The sequence below is a fragment of the Podarcis liolepis genome (genome assembly GCF_965112155.1).
Source record: "Podarcis liolepis genome assembly, chromosome: 7".
NCBI classification, from domain to species: domain Eukaryota; kingdom Metazoa; phylum Chordata; class Lepidosauria; order Squamata; family Lacertidae; genus Podarcis; species Podarcis liolepis.
In genome coordinates, this window is record NC_139561.1 from 87,596,111 (window position 1) to 87,613,700 (window position 17,590).

A 17,590-nucleotide genomic window follows, 5' to 3' on the forward strand; every position below is an offset into this window, starting at 1 on the left:
CAGCCCTGGATAAGAGGGTCTGAGAATGTTCTTATCGCTATATACTTTTGCCCATACAATTAAACCCCTGTGTTGCAAACAAGCATCAGTAACACGATGACCAAGTACAACGATGCGATGTCAATATGCCCTCTCTGCAAAACCAAATGAATACTCTTGATAGATTCTCTTGAAAACATAGAACCAAATAAACATAAGTCTTTATAGGTCTCTGAAAGTCTTTGTGGGCTATGCGAGTCTCTGAAAGAAGCAATAGGTTAGGTTCTTATCTGGTGAAAACAAGCCGTAAAGCTTTGTTTTATGATGTCCAACGCTGCTGAAGTGGTCCTATAAGACTTATTACAGATAGGTAGCCGTGTTGGTCTGCCATAGTCAAAATAAAAAAATTCCTTCCAGTAGCACCTTAAAGACCAACTAAGTTAGTTCTTGGTATGAGCTTTCGTGTGCATGCACACTTCTTCAGATACTTCTTCTTCTTCAGGTATCTGAAGAAGTGTGCATGCACACGAAAGCTCATACCAAGAACTAACTTAGTTGGTCTTTAAGGTGCTACTGGAAGGAATTTTTTTATTTTGACTATAAGACTTGTTTATTTGGTTCTTTGTTTATTTGATTGTTGTTAGCCGCCCTGAGCCCGGCTTTGGCTGGGGAGGGCGGGATATAAATAAAAATTATTATTATTATTATTCTGTTTTCAAGAGAATCCATCGAGAGTATTCATTTGGTTTTGCAGAGAGTGGACATTTCATATATTTCATATTGTTCGATGTTTTGTATAGATTATATAAAGAGTTTATATTGACATCGCATTGTTGTACTTGGCCATCGTTTTGCCTTTGGGTTTTACTACACTTTTGCCCCTGGCAGCTGCGCTTCAGGGTCCTTTTTGCCAACCAGCAGGCCAGCTCTGACCGCATCTGAAGTTCTCCCTGTGCTGCTGCGGCTATTCTGTACACCCAAACCAGGATCTTCAGGGTCGATTCATAGCACAGCCCTTCGACGCTTCCACAAGAGCATCCTTTATTGCTCCTGGAAGTGTGAGGAGAGTCCGCTTTGCCAGATTCCTTGTGGTCCCTTCCAACTCTACAATTCTATAATATTACGAAATAAAAAAAGGAGGCCTGCCATTCCTGTGCTGTGTACAGTGGTACCTCGCAAGACAAATGTCTCGCAAGACAAAAAACTCGCTAGACGAAAGGGTTTTTTGAGCTGCTTCGCAAGACGATTTTCCCCATGGGCTTGCTTCGCAAGACGGAAACGTCTTGCAAGTTTGTTTCCTTTTTCTTAACGCCGTTAATACAGTTGCGACTTGACTTCGAGGAGCAACTCATAGAACGCGGTGTGGTAGCCTTTTTTGAGGTTTTTGAAGACTTGGGTGATTTTTGAAGCTTTTCCAAAACTTTCCCGACACTGTGCTTCGCAAGACGAAAAAAATCGCAATTAATTTCGTCTTGCGAGGCACCACTGTACCAGAAATACATAGACAAGACCATAACTGCAGTTCTCTGCAGGATCAAGACAATGGCCCATAGATTCAGTAATCACAGAACTGTAGACCTGGAAGGGACCACAACTGTCACCTAGTCCGACAGTGCAGGAATCTTTTGCCCAAGGTGGGACTCGAACCCAGAACCTAGGAGTCTCATGCTCTACCGACTGAGCCATCCCAAGCGCCCACCCTAGTTCGGCATCCTTGCTCTTGCACCGGTCCCTGTGGGAAGTCCACAATGCAGTCTTGTTTTGCGCCAGTCAAGATATTTTGGAGAGCGAGTCCCATGAGCTGGCGTGCTCAGGGGTGACGGGACGCTATATAGTCCAAAACGTCTGCTGACGGGCTTCGCACAGGCATTTGGCTTAGGGCTGCCACATTCCCCGAACTGAACATCCGGGTTTCCCCCGGACATTTTGCAGTTTCCATGAAAATCCGCCAGGACGCAAAAATGCTGCCCTATTCCCAGACCTATGGCAGCCCTAATCTGGGTAGCCACTGTGAGAACAGGATGCTGATATTTTACCTAATAAAAATAAAAAACAACCCAATAGCCCCCTCCCAACACACACAAAAACACATTTTAAAAGGACATAGGATGTAATCTGATCAGCCAAAGGTCTGGTTAAAAAGGAATGTTTTTTTCCTGGCGCCTAAAGATGTCTAGTGAAGGCGCCAGGCGAACTTCCCTGGGGAGAGCATTCCAGAGACAGGGAGCCACTGCAGAGAAGGCCCCGCTCTCGTGTTGCCAAACCTCGTATACACACCCTCTTTGATCTCTTGAACATGGACGCAAGAATGGAGTTTCAGATTTCAGATTTCAACTGAACTGGCACATGGCCGAGACTGAGGTTGCTGCACATTCCAGCAGGGCTTCTGTGCCTTTGCTTGGTCCAGCAGGACTCCTACACTCTTATGCATTAATGCAGTAAACCGCAGCTCCAGGAACCCTAAGCTTTCTCCCAGGAAGTGGCCTGTTTACATGAGTCACGCCTCTTGGCTTGCCTCCTTCCTACCAGTCTTGGCAGGCACACCACACCACACACATTTGCATAACGGTTTCTCTCCTGCTGCTGAAAAAATAACACCATTATCCATCCTTGGAGGAGGCTGCCTGTTGCACCTCTGTGTGAGTTGCGGCTCTGGCCTTGCCTCCTTCGAAGTGGCTTTGCTAGGGCCTCTGCAGCGGATCGCGGGCAGAGCTGCTGCAACATGGACTGTCCACCTCTGGAGGAGGAGGCTGCCTGTTGTGTCTCTCCATCGTTTGCCGAGCCGGGGCTTTCTTCTTTCCCAGCAGGAGGCGCACAGTGAGTCATGCAGAAGCAGGCGGCATTCTTCCTCTCGCACCCTCCGGGAGCCAAACCTCGTGTGTGTGCAAGAGTGATGTGTGCGGCCCGTTTTGGTTCACGGGAGACAAGTGAATCTTCCATGCTCTGAAGCCTGGGAAGTGGTGGACGGGGTACTCTCTGTGGGACACTGCCGCGAGTGTACAGCGTTGCAAGACCCACATACCCACACACCGGTGGAGGAGGGAATTAAGCTCCATGATTAAAGCAGGGTCCTTTTTACAAAATAAGCTCTCCCTCTCAAATAAGTCTTATTGGCTATTTGTTTTGTAACTAACCCCTGGCACTACTGAGCTAATCATCCCTCACTCCCCCTTCCCCTCTGATTAATCTGCTTCGACTGTTCGGATTGGAATCTTCCATCTGTCTCCCTCTCCTGCGAATGGCCTCTTTGGTTAGCGGTGGGGAGGCAGAGGTTTTCGGAAGCTGCCCATACATGCGGTGTGATTTTTGTTTGTTTTTGGGTGGGTGGGGTGTGATCTGTGTGGGGGTGTTGTGTTTGGATATTCCTATGACCGGGGAGGGGGTTTGCTTTAAAGCACTGGCGTGGAGTCAACTCAATAAAGCGAAGTCCAAAAGAAGCAATTTGGAAGTCTGGATCTCCTTGGTTTCAGATCTTGACATTCCCCATGTGCCTCCAATCTGTATTAATAATAATAATAATAATATACCGCCTATATCCAGGGGTCTCTGGGCGGTTCACAGAATAAAATCAAGATATAAAACCAAAAAATACCTAATAAAAATAAAAAATAACCACCCAATAGCCCCCTCCCAACACACATTTTAAAAGGGCCTAGGATGTAAATCGGATCAACCAAAGGTCTGGTTAAAAAGGAACGTTTTTTCCTGGTGCCTAAAGATGTCTAGTGAAGGCACCAGGCGAACTTCCCTGGGGAGAGCATTCCGCAGACGGGGAGCCACTGCAGAGGAGGCTCCGCTCTCGTGTTGCCACCCTTGTATCCACGCCCTCTTTGATCTCTTGAACATGGACCCGAGACTGAGGCTGCCGCACATTCCAGCAGGGCTCCTGCGCCTTTGCAGCTGGGCAGAAAGACAATCAACCTGCAAAGGTTTCCCAAAGGAAGATTGCAACACTTTACTTTGCCAGAGAATCTCCTTTACTCGGTTAAGTTATATGACAAAGCTTGCCCACTGTTAGAAATAATCTCTAACCCTGGCTTTTTAACAATGTTTACTCTGGCTTTTGACACTCGAGAGGTATATTTTTAGGACCCATCTTATTTTTGCGACAGTAAATTGTTTCAACCATTTTTAATGTTGTAGAACCCACGATGGCCCCTTAGGGTGAAGACTTTGCTAATACTAGAGAGAAACCCAGGAAGAAATGAGGGGGAAACCAATGGTCCTCTAGATCAGTGTTCCCCAAACTTGGGCCTCCAGATGTTTTTGGACTACAACTCCCATCATCCCTGACCACTGGTCCTGCTGGCTAGGGATGATGGGAGTTGTAGTCCAAAACAGCTGGAGACCCAAGTTTGGGAAATGATCTAGATCAGCCTTTCTCAACCTGTGAGTCCCCATATGTTGTTGGACTACAACTCCCATCATCCCTGAGCTCTGGCCTTGCTAGCTAGGGGTGATGGGAGTTGTAGTTCAACAACATCTGGGGACCCACAGGTTGAGAAAGGCTGATCTAGGTGTTGATGGCAGACAACTAGCCTTCCCTCGATGCCTGATTAGGATGTGCTATGTACAATCATCCTATATTTTGTCCTTGTTGGGCGAGGGGTTTTTGAATGCAACAAGTATCAGCTTCCTCCATCCACGCAGAGCCCTCCTTCCTCAAAAGAGAGAGTGAGAGAGAATGAATAAAAAGCCACACAGAAATCCATAGCTTTTAATCTGATCAGGGCCAGAGAGACCTACATAATACAACAGACACATGGAAGGCAGAGAGACAGAACACAGATTAAAACAGATCACAGGAGAACCACACCGTAGCTACGAAACGAAACACCCAGCCTCGTGGAAGCCAAGAACAATCAGTTCCTTCAGACAGGGTTTGCAAGTGGAAGAAATCAAAGTATGTACATAAGATGGGACTGGATTTCCTCCTTTTGCTGAAGACACATATGGTATTTTATATATATATGTATTTAAATAGCAGCTCCAATGAGAGGGCACATTGCTGAGCCACAGGAAAAGTGGATGCCGTGACTGCAAAAAAAATCAGCTTATCAGATGTGGGCAAAAATTGACCTACCAGCTGCGGTGGGCCATGCTGCCAGCTCCAGACACCGGCACCCTCAACGAAACCCCCACCTTGCCCCCCACAACTTGCTCTCACTCAGTCCTTACCCAGATCCAAATTCCAACCTCTCGGTACGATGCAAATCCCAACCTCCTCCTAATCTGACACAGCCAGGACTACTTATAACTTCCTTTTTCACCTTGCAGCTGAGCTCCCCCCCCCAACCTGCCCGCCTCTCGCTGCTTTCTGGGGTGCAGAACGCCACATGCTGCCATTACCCCCGGCCCCATTGCCGCTAGCAGAGCATATTGAGAAAGCAACCTGTGACATTCATTGAGAGCGATGCAACACTCTGCATATGTAGGCAGAGATATGGGGAGAGAGAGAGAGAGAAGGGGCTGAGCCCACCGGTTGCTGAGACACCGCAGCAAAACGGAGCACTGCTGGGAAGAGGAAGCGGAACCTCAGACTTCCGCTAGAGCTAGCAAAACTAAGCCACAAATGACACAAAGGCGGCTGGGTGGAAGCTGTCAGAGATGCTCTGCACCCCCTTTTTGACTTGAGAGCAGCTAGAAATCAAGAGAAAACTGTGGTCTCGGGGAGAAACGTCCACCGGCCTCCTGATGGGCATTTCATCTGAAACATGCTTGAAGCAGCCGTCTTCGGTCCAAGGGTGCCCAGAGACCGTTGGACTACAACTCCCATCATCCTCACCCATTGCTGAAGATGGGAGTTGGAGTCCAATCACCTTTGGGAACCTCAGAAGAGCTGGGTGTGATTTGAGCAGCTGGCTGTACCCGAAGGCAGACCCTTTTGGCTGTCTGTGGGAAGGGAAGGGTCCCTTGCCCCATGCAAGGCTGCCACCCACCACCCACCAGGACACAGCTTCAGTTCTAAGGGAACAGGAGAAGCTTCCTCTCCTACAGAGAGAAACAGAAGACCTCCCCCCCCCCATTCCCCAGCTGAAAATCACAAACAAGGGGCTTTCACACGGGAGTCAGAACCAAAAGCTATGGCAGTATCAGTCTGGCCTTGCCTTATCATGAGGCTGGTAACCTCATGGCCACTAGGCAACTAAAGAAAACTTCTTCTTCCCCACTCCTGAATGTGGCACTCAAACTGTGGCGGAAGAGGGCAAAAGGGGGTAGGGTGAGGTGGCGCAATAGCACGAACCAGGAGTACAGCGTGGGCAGCAGCAGTAACCCCAGAAAGAGGAAGGAATCCAGGGTCCCTGGGTCTTAGTGACCCAGTTCCTGGAAAGCACAATGGCCCGGGCAGCCTGCCCACATCTTCCCCACTTGCCCAGAGATGATTCAAGGCATTGGCTGGGCAGAGGGATGGGAAAGATTGCTGTCCGCAAGCTGCAGGCTTGGGAGGGAGGTTAAAGAGGGCAATTGTGGGCAAGGGGTAAGGGGGGGGCAAATGGATAAGCTGGCGCAGGGAGGCTCTACAGATGGCTCAGGGCACAATAGCAGTTCATGTTTAGGATGAAGAGAAGGGGAAGTGGTCGTAAGCCTGGAAGTGGAGGCGACTGGCTGGTTTCTCAGTGGCAGGAGGGACAAAGGACATACAAGCACCACCTGATTGGAGGAGCTCTCCTTCAGTCCTGGTCCATCTACAGGAGGGAGGGGGGAAGGGAAGTTGCCACAATCTGTTCTTACTCTCACCCCCTGTCTTCTGGCCCCACCCATTCCCAACCTAAACGAGGCTCAATGTACAGGCAGGAGAAGAGCCATAAAAGCGAGGTTTGAGCAAACGAACACCAGGGAACCTAAAAAGAAATAAATTCACGAGGAAGCTGAGTTGCAGAGAGAAGGTATTCCCTGCAAAAGTTTACATGGTGGAGAGAGGTGTGTGTACATATATATGCACCTATCAATCTTGAGTCATCGCTACTGTAAGATCTAGTGGGTTAAGCTGGGGGGTGGCTGAATCCTAACCCGGGCCAAAACCCTGCCAAAAATCCCCAAACAGAAGAAAAGAGGTGTTTTAAAATAGAACTCGAGGCAATGTAGAACATCCAGATTTTGGGTCTGGAATCAGAGACACACACCACTCAGCTCAGATGTGCATTTGATGACACCGAGATGTGGTCTAGCTCATTCCTATCTCTCAGGATAGCAGGGATTGAGGTAGCGGGGAAGAATTCAAACCTACGGGGTACTCGTTTCAGAGGTGCCAAAGCAGCTATGATTAGGTGCCCCAATACAAACCTTTTTTATTATTATTCCGGACATCAAACAAAAAACAGAAGTCATCAGAACTTTGGGAACAGACAGGAAAACAAACCAATAACGGAGCGTAAATTGGAATGGAGCTAAGGGAGCGCTCTCTTCGGCGGACGACACAGCTCCCTCCCCAGCCCCTTCCCCAGCTCCTATAAATAAGTCAGATCTAGCTCACAGTGAAGAATGCAGTTGCTACAGAAACCACAGCTGGCTGCCAGAGGCGGAGGCATGGTTAACGGAACACAGCCTAGGAGATGAAGTGGACCCCTTGCCTGGTCTTCTAATGCCCACGGTTGATTACGATGTCATCATATTCCTCCTGGGAATAAATAATAATAATAATAATAATAATAATAATAATAATAATAATATTTATAACCTGCCCATCTGGCTGGGTTTCCCCAGCCACTCTGGGCAGCTTCCAACAAAGTATTAATAATTAATCAGATGTTAAAAGCTTCCCTAAACAGGGCTGCCTTCTGATGTCTTCTAAAAGTCTGGTAGTTGTTTTTCTCTTTGACACCTGGTGGGTGGGCATTCCACAGGGTGGGTGCCACTACTGGGAAGGCCCTCTGCCTGGTTCCCTGTAACTTGGCTTCTTGCAGCGAGGGAACCACCAGAAGGCCCTCGGAGCTGAACCTCAGTGTCCGGGCAGAACAATGGAGGTGGAGACGCTCCTTCAGGTATACTGGGCCTTTGAGGCCGTTTAGGGCTTTCAAGGTCAGCACCAACACTTTGAATTGTGCTCGGAAACATACTGGGAGCCAATGTAGGTCTTTCTAGACCGGTGTTATATGGTCTCGGCGGCCGCTCCCAGTCACCAGTCTAGCTGCCGCATTCTGGATTAGCTGTAGTTTCTGGGTCACCTTCAAAGGTAGCCCCACATAGTATTGCAGTAGTCCAAGCGGGAGATAACTAGAGCATGCACCACTCTGGTGAGACAGTCTGCTGGCAGATAGGGTCTCCGATGGAGCTGACAAACAGCTGCCCTGGACACAGAATTGACCTGCGCCTCCATGGACAGCTGTCAGTCCAGAATGACTCCCAGGCTGCGCATCTGGTCCTTCAAGGGCACAGTTACCCCATTCAGGACCAGGGAGTCCCCCACACCTGCCCACCTCCTGTCCCCCCAAAACAGTACTTTTGTCTTGTCAGGATTCAACCTCAATCTGTTAGCTGCCATCCATCCTCCAACCGCCTCCAGACACTCACACAGGACCTTCACCACCTTCGCTGGTTCTGATTTGAAAGAGAGGTAGAGCTGGGTGTCATCTGCATACTGATGAACATCCAGCCCAAACCCCCGATGATCTCTCCCAGCGGCTGCATGTAGATGTTGAAAAGCATGGGGGAGAGGATAGAACCCTGAGGCACCCCACAAATGAGAGCCAGGGGTCTGAACACTCATCCCCCACCAAGCAAAACAGAGCAAAAACCAAAAAAGGACCATCCATTTTACTATCACAGACTGTGGGGAGCAAAGGTCACTATCACCGTTGAATTCACTGACTGCCCTTCACCAGGGCAGGTTGCAGCAATTAAAATTCAGCATTTATAGCAGAGTGCGGTTACAGGAATAGGGGAGGGTCCTGAAAACCCACAGCTCAAGGGTCAAAGGCCAGGATTTAAAGAGCAGGGTTTTTAGAATTTGCCCAAAGCTGAATGGCTGAAGGAGCTTGGTGCATCTCTGAGGAGAGGGAATTCCACAACTTAGGGGCTACCACAGAGAAGGCCCTCTCCCTGGCTTCTTGAACTTGCAATACAGGCAACTCCCCATTTACACGGGGGCTCTGTTCTGTGCAACCACACATTTAAGTGAAATCGCATATATTGGGAACACCACTGGAAAAGCCTGCAAACACCACAATCGCTCCCTCCAAACCTCTTTGTTCAAACTCCAACTCTCCAACAACTTCAAAGGTTGGTGCAAGGGCTCCCTGGATTGCACTTGCAAAGGCTCGCAAGATTGCTAGACACTGGTTTTGCACCACTTTTGATGTTTTCGCACGCTTTTAGGGTTATTTTCGCGCCTTTTCGTGCCAGAGTAGAAAGGTTTTTGGCAGGCGTTTAAAAGTTGGCACGGAAGGTGCCTGCTGAATCTCCCTTGACAGGGTGTTCACAGGACTTAGCAAAGGACTCGAAAGTTTGGGTACCTCCTTGTTGTCAAATGTGCCTCATTAATTTGGGGAACAACCACCAATGCTCCTGTAGATTATCTCAGTGATTGAGCTGGAGTGGAAGGGTTCAAGTCATCCTGGAGATATTCTGGGCCTAAGTTGCTCAGGGCTTGGTAAATTTATACAAGACTACAGAATTTAGACTTGCAGTTCCTGAAGTGGGTGGTATCACCCCCAGGGGGGCACTGGGATTACCTACAGGGGGCACTAAGAGGCAATGGGGTAGCGGGGTGGGGTGGGAACTGGAAGTGTAAATGACTACCAGAAATGGAAAAGCTGGGCAAATGTCTGTGCGTCTTATGGAGCGAATGCGTGGTCCCTGGAGCCGAATTGCCCAGGGGTGAAAAGCAGATGATGTTTTATTTTTTTGAAAGAGGGAAGTGGGTGTTGAAACTTCTAACAGTGCTAACAGTGATAGCCCAAACTCACCTCGCTGTTGCTGTCCAAACTCTCCTCCGAGTCCCAGTCTGGCTCCTCTGAGCCAAACTCCCGCAAGAGCTGGGGGATCTTTTGGTCGGGCCGGTGCAAGGCGCTGTACATGGGGGTGTAGCCAACATACATGCGGGCCTCCGGGTCCGCGCCAGCGCGCAGCAGGTACTCCACCACCTCTGGGTTCTGAGACTCCACTGCCAGGTGAAGAGGACTCCGCCCACAGCTCAGCTCCTGCCGGCAAGACGGAAGAAGGTGAAGGGGACGCGCAGCGCCTCATGCTGGGAGCTCTGGGGTTGGCAGGTACGTCGGGAGCTATGGATCTGCCCCAGCTGAGCCACTAACTGGTTTTGACCTTTAAAGCCCTTCACGGCCTAGGACCCTCGTACCTACGGGACCGCCTCTCCCGGTATGCCCCACGGAGAGCCTCAAGGTCCATAAATAGCAAAACCCTAGAGGTCCCGGGCCCTAAGGAAGTTAGATTAGCCTCAACCAGAGCCAGGGCCTTTTCAACACTGGCCCCGGCCTGGTGGAACGCTCTGCCTCATGAGACCAGGGCCCTGCAGGATCTGATTTCTTTCCGCAGGGCCTGTAAGACAGAGTTGTTCCGCCTGGCCTTTGGCTTGGAGCCAATTTGATTCCCTCCCCCTCTTTCTTTTTCCTTCCTCCTCCTGTGATGAGGCTGCCTTTTAATATTTCAATATTTTAATTGTTGTATTTTAATCTTGTTTTTAAGTTGTATTCATTCAACTTGTTTTTATTATTGCTTGTTAGCTGCCCTGGGCCCGGCCTTGGCTGGGAAGGGCGGGGTATAAATCAAAAAGCTGTGATGTGTATATTGCCTACCACTTCCAGCCTTATCTGACCCTAGGTGATGTTTGGGGGAAAAAGAGAGAGGAGTTGAGCTCACATATCTCCTCAGGGGTCTTTAACATCTTTTGGTACCAGGGAAGTAAGATATGGGATTGAAATGTCAACAGTCCCATGGAAGTCCTGGTTGCCATGGGCATGGTGTCTAAGTGAGACGTATGAGACCCAAATGACCTGGGCACTCTGGGCCTTTGCTGGGGCTGCTGGGAGTTGTAGTCAGAGGCAGCTGGGAGTCACCAGGCGGGCAAAAGGGGCACTGGTGTGTCACTGACCGCTTCCTGAAAGGAAGGGCAGAGTCACAAAGGGGAAGAGGCGGTGCTAAAGGGGTGAAGCTCACACAGACAAAAATCAGAGCTAAGGACACTCATGTCAGATAAGACCTAGTCCAGCATCCTGGCTTCACAGGGAACAACCAGAGAGAGGCCTGTGGGAAACCCATAAGCAGGATTTAAGCACAAGAACCAGCATAGGTAACAGCCACTGGTAAACCTCTCCTCCATGAATTTATCAAATCTTCTAAAGCCTCTTTTTAAAGTGTTTCTTCTTACTCCACTGCTGCTAGTTCACAGGGTGAATTAATTCAACACGCTTCTTAAAGGTGCTGGTGGGGGAAGGATAATGAAGAAGAAGTGAGTTTGGATTTGATATCCCGCTTTATCACTACCCGAAGGAGTCTCAAAGTGGCTAACATTCTCCTTTCCCTTCCTCCCCCACAACAAACACTCTGTGAGGTGAGTGGGGCTGAGAGACTTCAGAGAAGTGTGACTGGCCCAAGGTCACCCAGCAGCTGCATGTGGAGGAGCGGAGATGCGAACCCGGTTCACCAGGATTACGAGTCCACCGCTCTTAACCACTACACCACACTGGATGACTTTGTGTTGTTACACAGAGGGTTCCTTTTCAAGTGTACGGGGAAAACAGCATGCATACCTCCTGCAGGATAATCACCTATGTGTGTCTATTTCACCACCGCCTCTGAAACTAACCGGTTTGTTGAGATCAGCTCCCCCGGAGATTAAGAGACTGACCACGTCCAAGTCTTTCCGCAAGACGGCAACATGCAGGGGCGTGTAACCTACGGAAAGAGAGATGGGACACAGTTCTGCGGCAGCCCAGGCACTGAGGTGGAGAAACTACCTTGTGTAATATGAATTTATAATCACCACCACCACCACCACAAAACGGCAAGTGGAAATCCCAAATTAAGAAATGATATGGATCAAATACATTTGCATTCCTCCAAACTGGATTGTTCCTGCTGCAAAATTCAGAGTTTGGTACCCAAGCAAAGGGAAAAACTGAGGTAGGCGCTGCAGTAAGAGGAAGTAACAGCACAATCTTGAAAAGGAACAAAAGAAGATGGGGAAAAGGGGGTGGGTGGAAATGGGAAACGGGCAAAAGTGTATAATGCAAAAGTACGCGAAGTTCGCAAATCCTCAACCACGAGTGGTGGAAACGAATGCATTCCTCTTTAACTGCCCGTCAACTTCCAAGTCTGATATTTTAAATAGCATATTTTTCAATCTATAAGATGCACCAGACCACAAGGCGCACCTAGTTTTTGGAGGAGGAAAACAAGAAAAAAATATATTCTGAATCTCAGAAGCCAGAACAGCAAGAGGGATCGCTGCACAGTGAAAGCAGCAATCCCTCTTGCTGTTCTGGCTTCTGGGATAGCTGCGCAGCCTGCATTCGCTCCATAAGACATACACACATCTCACCTTACATTTTAGGAGGGAAAAAGTGAGTCTTACAGAGCAAAAAATACAGTATTTAAAGTTTGGCAGATCCATGCTGATCCATCTCATTCTCCCACCCACGATATTCACAAGGACTGGAAACTTTTGGCATTTTAAACCTGCTCTTCGCTAGACCCTACTGTCTCCATATTATGGAGGACTTCAACGAGACCAAGCAACTATCTCCCCTGAGGACCCAGGAGATGTACCATCGAAATTGGTGCAGTCCAGTTGGGCCCGAAAGCCGCTCCCCTCGCAGGGCCTTTGCGCAACATGCGGCGCCAGGAGGATCTGCACGCACTTCTGCTGCCCTTCTCGGCACGCCAGGTGCAAAGCGGTGTGGCCACCCTTTTCCTGCACGCACAGACCGGCTCCCGCCGACACGAGCTTGCCCACAAAATCGGCAGCCCCCAGGATGACCGCGATGTGAAGTGCTGTCTGGGGAAGAGAAAACGAGAAAGAGCCTGAGTTCGAGAAGAGCCACTTGCATAACAACAACAACAGCAACAACAATAATAATAATAATAATAAATTTTATTTATATCCTGCTCTCCCCAGCCGAAGCTGGGTTCAGAGTGGCTAACATCAAATGTATATAATACATTAGCATAAAATCAGACAATCAATTAAAACACATCCTCAAATCAGATCAGGATCAGAATAAAATCCAATCGGATGGCAACCCGCAGATTAGGGTTGGGGACCTTAAATGCTCCCCAGGCCCAACTGTTTGTGCTGAACTTATATGGGCCTGTGAGAAAATGCCCCTCGCTCCTGGGATGACAAGGCAGAGGTGGGGAACTTGTGGCCTTCCAGATGTCATCATCTTAAGCATTTTCAGGAACTATACAACGGGTTGGTTTAAACCTTGACGGTCTTATACGGACTCGGGGAAGAGGAATTGGAGCGACCTCTCGCTCCCCTATGAACCTGTGCATGCGCCAGAGGCCCTTCCTCATCATGAGTGAAAAGGCAGTAAGCTCAGGTAGAGCACCTGCCTTGAAAGCAGGCAGTTCCAGGTTTAATCTCCAGGTAGGGTCGGGAGAGAATCTTGCCTGAAATCCTGGTGAGTCGCTGCCAGCCAGTATAGTATAATGATGATAACAATAATTTATTATTTGTACCCAGCCCATCTGGCTGGGTTTCCCCAGCCACTTTGGGCGTCTTCCAACAAAGATTAAAAATACGTTAAAATGTCACACCTTAAAAACTTCCCTAAACAGGGCTGCCTTCAGATGTCTTCTAAATGTCAGGTAGTTGTTTATCTCTTTGACATCTGATGGGAGGGCACCACCACCGAGAAGGCCCTCTGTCTGGTTCCCTGTAGCTTTGCTTCTTGCAGTAAGGGAACTCCCAAGGTCATAGTCCAGCACTCTAACCATTACACCACACTGACAATACTGAGCTAGATCAGGCATAGGCAAACTCAGCCCTCCAGAAGTTTTGGGACTACAACTCCCATCATCCCAGACCACTGGTCCTGTTAGCTAGCGATGATGGGAGTTGTAGTCCTAGATGGACCAAAGACCTGAGTGAGTTTAGGGTAGTTCGGGTGAAACAAATGTTACCCTGCTGCTTTTGTTTTGTTACGTTTGAGGTTGCTGGTGAAGACTTTGATTTCATTTGCTGTTTCACTGCTCCTCTGTGCTTTAAGACTTATATAAAAAAATTTGCCTTCCTTTGCTTCTTTTTGAGATTTCCAACCTTGTTTTCAATGCACGCCGCCTTGAATTTTTTTAACTTAAAAGTTCCAAAGCAGGTGTCTAAGTCTGCATACCGTATTTTTTGCTCTATAAGACTCACTTTTTCCCTCCTGAAAAGTAAGGGGAAATGTGTGTGCGTCCTATAGAGTGAATGCAGGCTGCGCAGCTATCCCAGAAGCCAGAACAGCAAGAGGGATTGCTGCTTTCACTGCGCAGCGATCCCTCTTGCTGTTCTGGCTTCTGAGATTCAGAATATTTTTTCCCCTTGTTTTCCTCCTCCAAAAACTAGGTGCGTCTTGTGGTCTGGTGCGTCTTATAGAGCGAAAAATATGGTAATTGCGCAGACTGCTGTTCTCTACAGCGAAGGCTCCTGATGTGCATTACGAGCTTCAGGAAACTGAGTCCCACAACAGAGCAGAGCAAAAGTGTGCCTCAATCCAACCTGTCCAAGGTCGTTCTGAATATCCAGGTAATCCGTCCCTTGGGTGTACTGCAGGATGGAATCCAGAAAGGCCTCGTGCTCGTGGATGACAGCCAAGTGGAGAGCTCTGGAAACAACAGGAAATAACAGAGGCTGCTGAGAGGAGCAAAAGTCTCTTATTGCTCAGGGGGGAAAATAAAACATTTTCCAACACAGACAGGGAATACAAAACAAGGAGACCTCAATCGGCTGCAGCCTTCCATCTTTTTGTGGCTGTCCAGAGTTTTCAAAAAGAGGACTGTATTAGAACAAACTGTTCTCCAACTCAGAAGATGTTTAGAAACTTAATAAATAAATAAATTGCAGCTCTACCCTACATGCTGTTGCTTGAATTAAGGCCAAATGTGTGCATAGGATTAGTATCAGAGTTCTCACTTGTGTTGTTTTAGAAATAGGCAGAGTATCGCCAACAGAACAGTCAGTGCTCATAAAATGGCACTTTGCAGGGTTGCACCTGCCCCCGGCAAAAAACAAAACAAAACCCAGAAGAGGACATAGTAGATACTGGCTTGCATGGGATCTGATCAGGCCTAGTCGAGTCTTTGTTCTAATTTTGAGATTTAAATAAGCCCACAAAAAGTAGCAGTCAGCTAATTACCGTATTTTTTGCACCATAACACTCACTTTTTTCCTCCTAGAAAGTAAGGGGAAATGTCTGTGCGTGTTATGGAGCGAATGCCTGTGGGTGGCAGGGGGGATCTGCTGCAGTCGTGAGCAGAAGATCCATGGTTCCCCTTCCTTCCCTCCTCCGTGGTTACAAAGCATGGATCCACATGGATCCTCAGGATTTTTGCATTGGGCTACTCCAAACTCACTGTCAGATCACATGTCTGTGGCCACAGCACGAACCACAAAAATCATATATCCACTATTTCGTTTCCTCCTCTAAAAACAATGTGCGTGTTATGGTCTGGTGCGTGTTATAGAGCGAAAAATACGGTAGTTTACTATCCAGCTCTGAGTCAGCTGATTAGTTTACTATCCAGTTCTGAAGTCACCTGCTTTCATGCTGGCTACAGAAGGAAAAAAGCCCCCTCCTCTGCGACCAGCATGCAAAATGAAATACCAGCCACTTAGCAGCCTGGTAAAAAACAAAACACTCCTCTCTTTTTCCAAACACGCTGTGGGGAGGAGGCAGAGCTTATTGCAAAGTAAGAACGGGAATCCAGCGAACAGACAGGGACAGAATGGAGAGAGAGACCATTCCTCCTCCAGCCCATCCATTCAGAAGTCCTAGTCACCTGATTAGGCGTACCAGGTGTGTTTTGATATAAAAACCTGTTCTAGCCTACCAGCGCGGAGCTTATGTTTCAAGATGCCCCGACATCTCTGTGCAAATGCAAAAGCAAAAAGAGCAGGCCAGAAAGCAGCTCCTGAACTGCAACAGCTGGAAGAAGCCTCATCAGCCACCGGTGCCTGTAGCGGTGGTCGGAATCGGCGGCCACTACAGGCGCAGGGAGGCTCCTGAGCCAAAAAACCCGAAATCCTCATTCATGAGCAGGCAGATCGAAACCAGTATGCCCAGGCTCAGCAGAGTTTGGTGCTCAGGTACAGCCACTGCGGACCCAAGGCAGACGGGGAAACTCTGCAGCTCCGTCCCCATATTATGAGAAAGCCTTCTGATGCCGGTTTCCTTCCGACACAGAACAGTGGTACCTCGGGTTAAGTACTTAATTTGTTCCGGAGGTCACTTCTTAACCTGTAACTGTTCTTAACCTGAAGCACCACTTTAGCTAATGGGGCCCCCCGCTGCACGATTTCTGTTCTCATCCTGAAGCAAATTTCTCAACCCGAGGTAATATTTCTGGGTTAGCGGAGTCTGTAACCTGAAGCGTATGTAACCCGAGGTACCACTGTATCTATATCTATCTACAGTGGTACTTTGGGTTAAGAACTTAATTCGTTCTGGAGGTCTGTTCTTAACCTGAAACTGTTCTTAACCCTGAAGCACCACTTTAGCTAAAGGGGCCTCCTGCTGCCGCCGTGCCGCCACTGTGCGATTTCTGTTCTCATGCTGAAGCAAAGTTCTTAACCCAAGGTCCTATTTCTGGGTTAGCAGAGTCTGTAACCTGAAGCGTATGTAACCTGGAGCGTATATAACCCGAGGTACCACTGTACGTACGTGTCCCCGTCCTCGGTGACGAAGCCCAGCACGTGGTGCAGCCAGGCCTCGGGGGCCACCACCGCCGAGGCCCCGTTCTCGAGGCGCACGGCCCCCACGCCGTCCACAATAGCGCCCACGTCCTCGTCCCCCCTCAGGGAGTCCCCGAGGGCAGAGTCCAGCCGCTCCAGGTCATCCTCCTCTTCCTCCGAGAGCGCCTTCTGAGGGCCAGTGGGGCCCGAGGGGCCGGGGTCAGGGGTCTGGGCCCGGCGCCCATGCCCCTCCTCCCCCTCGCCAGGGCCCACCAGGCCCCCGTCCCCCTGGATCTGGCCCAGCTGGGCCTCGCTGAGGGAGCCCAGGCCGCTGTCGCACCAGTCGTCGCCTTCCACCCGCTTGGGCTCCCGCGGGCCGCCCTGAGCAGCAGCCTCGGAGGCCATGGCGGGGGAGAGAGCCTACAGGAAAGGCCTGGAGGGCCGCAGGGCCATAGGGGGAATCCGGGCAGAGCGACCCACTGCCCCGCCGTCGCTCCTGCCTCACAGGGGGGATTTCAGCGGCCTGGGGAATCCCCAGACTGGCGTCTGGTCGGCGCAGTCGCACAGAGGCATGCCGGGAGCCGTAGTTCTTTCCCCTTTCCCGCGGAGCATGCCGGGAGCTGTGGTCCCGGGCCTCTCAGCATCCGGGTCACTCGTTCCACTTCAAAGCGCTCTCTCGCAAGGCACGTCGGGAGCGGTAGTTCCCATGGGCAGTTTCTCTTTCTCCCCTTTGTTTTTAACCACCTATTCTTCACACAAGGACGCTATTTGAAGTTTGAC

General features: G+C 49.4%; 1 protein-coding gene and 2 long non-coding RNA genes across 3 annotated transcripts in view; 1 reads left to right on the plus strand and 2 right to left on the minus strand.

The window, feature by feature from the left end:
- Window positions 1-17,590, minus strand: part of LOC310712747 — a 410,683-nt gene that overhangs the window by 234,056 nt on the left and 159,037 nt on the right. The window lies entirely within an intron of this gene.
- On the plus strand, window positions 693-3,416 carry LOC310712744. The gene is made up of 2 exons (XR_014528976.1): window positions 693-1,147; window positions 1,474-3,416. It is a non-coding gene; the product is annotated as an uncharacterized lncRNA (long non-coding RNA).
- NFKBIB (NFKB inhibitor beta) lies at window positions 4,683-17,561 on the minus strand. Its single transcript, XM_083515948.1, has 6 exons — window positions 16,800-17,561; window positions 14,639-14,744; window positions 12,703-12,931; window positions 11,741-11,829; window positions 9,885-10,118; window positions 4,683-7,597 (listed from the first exon to the last, which is right to left on the minus strand). Exons 1-6 carry the CDS (start codon window positions 17,213-17,215, stop codon window positions 7,559-7,561), a joined length of 1,113 nt encoding a protein of 370 aa, XP_083372074.1. The 5' UTR covers window positions 17,216-17,561; the 3' UTR covers window positions 4,683-7,558.

Bases quoted from the DNA above. Each gene is read 5' to 3' on its own strand.
- NFKBIB (XM_083515948.1), bottom strand. From the start codon at position 17,215: ATGGCCTCCGAGGCTGCTGCTCAGGGCGGCCCGCGGGAGCCCAAGCGG. The intron at 11,830-12,702 runs GTACATCTCCTG...CTCTTTCCGTAG, and splicing joins GGACTGCACCAATTTCGATG to GTTACACGCCCCTGCATGTT. The intron at 10,119-11,740 runs GTTAGTTTCAGA...TCTTGCCGGCAG, and splicing joins GAGCTGATCTCAACAAACCG to GAGCTGAGCTGTGGGCGGAG.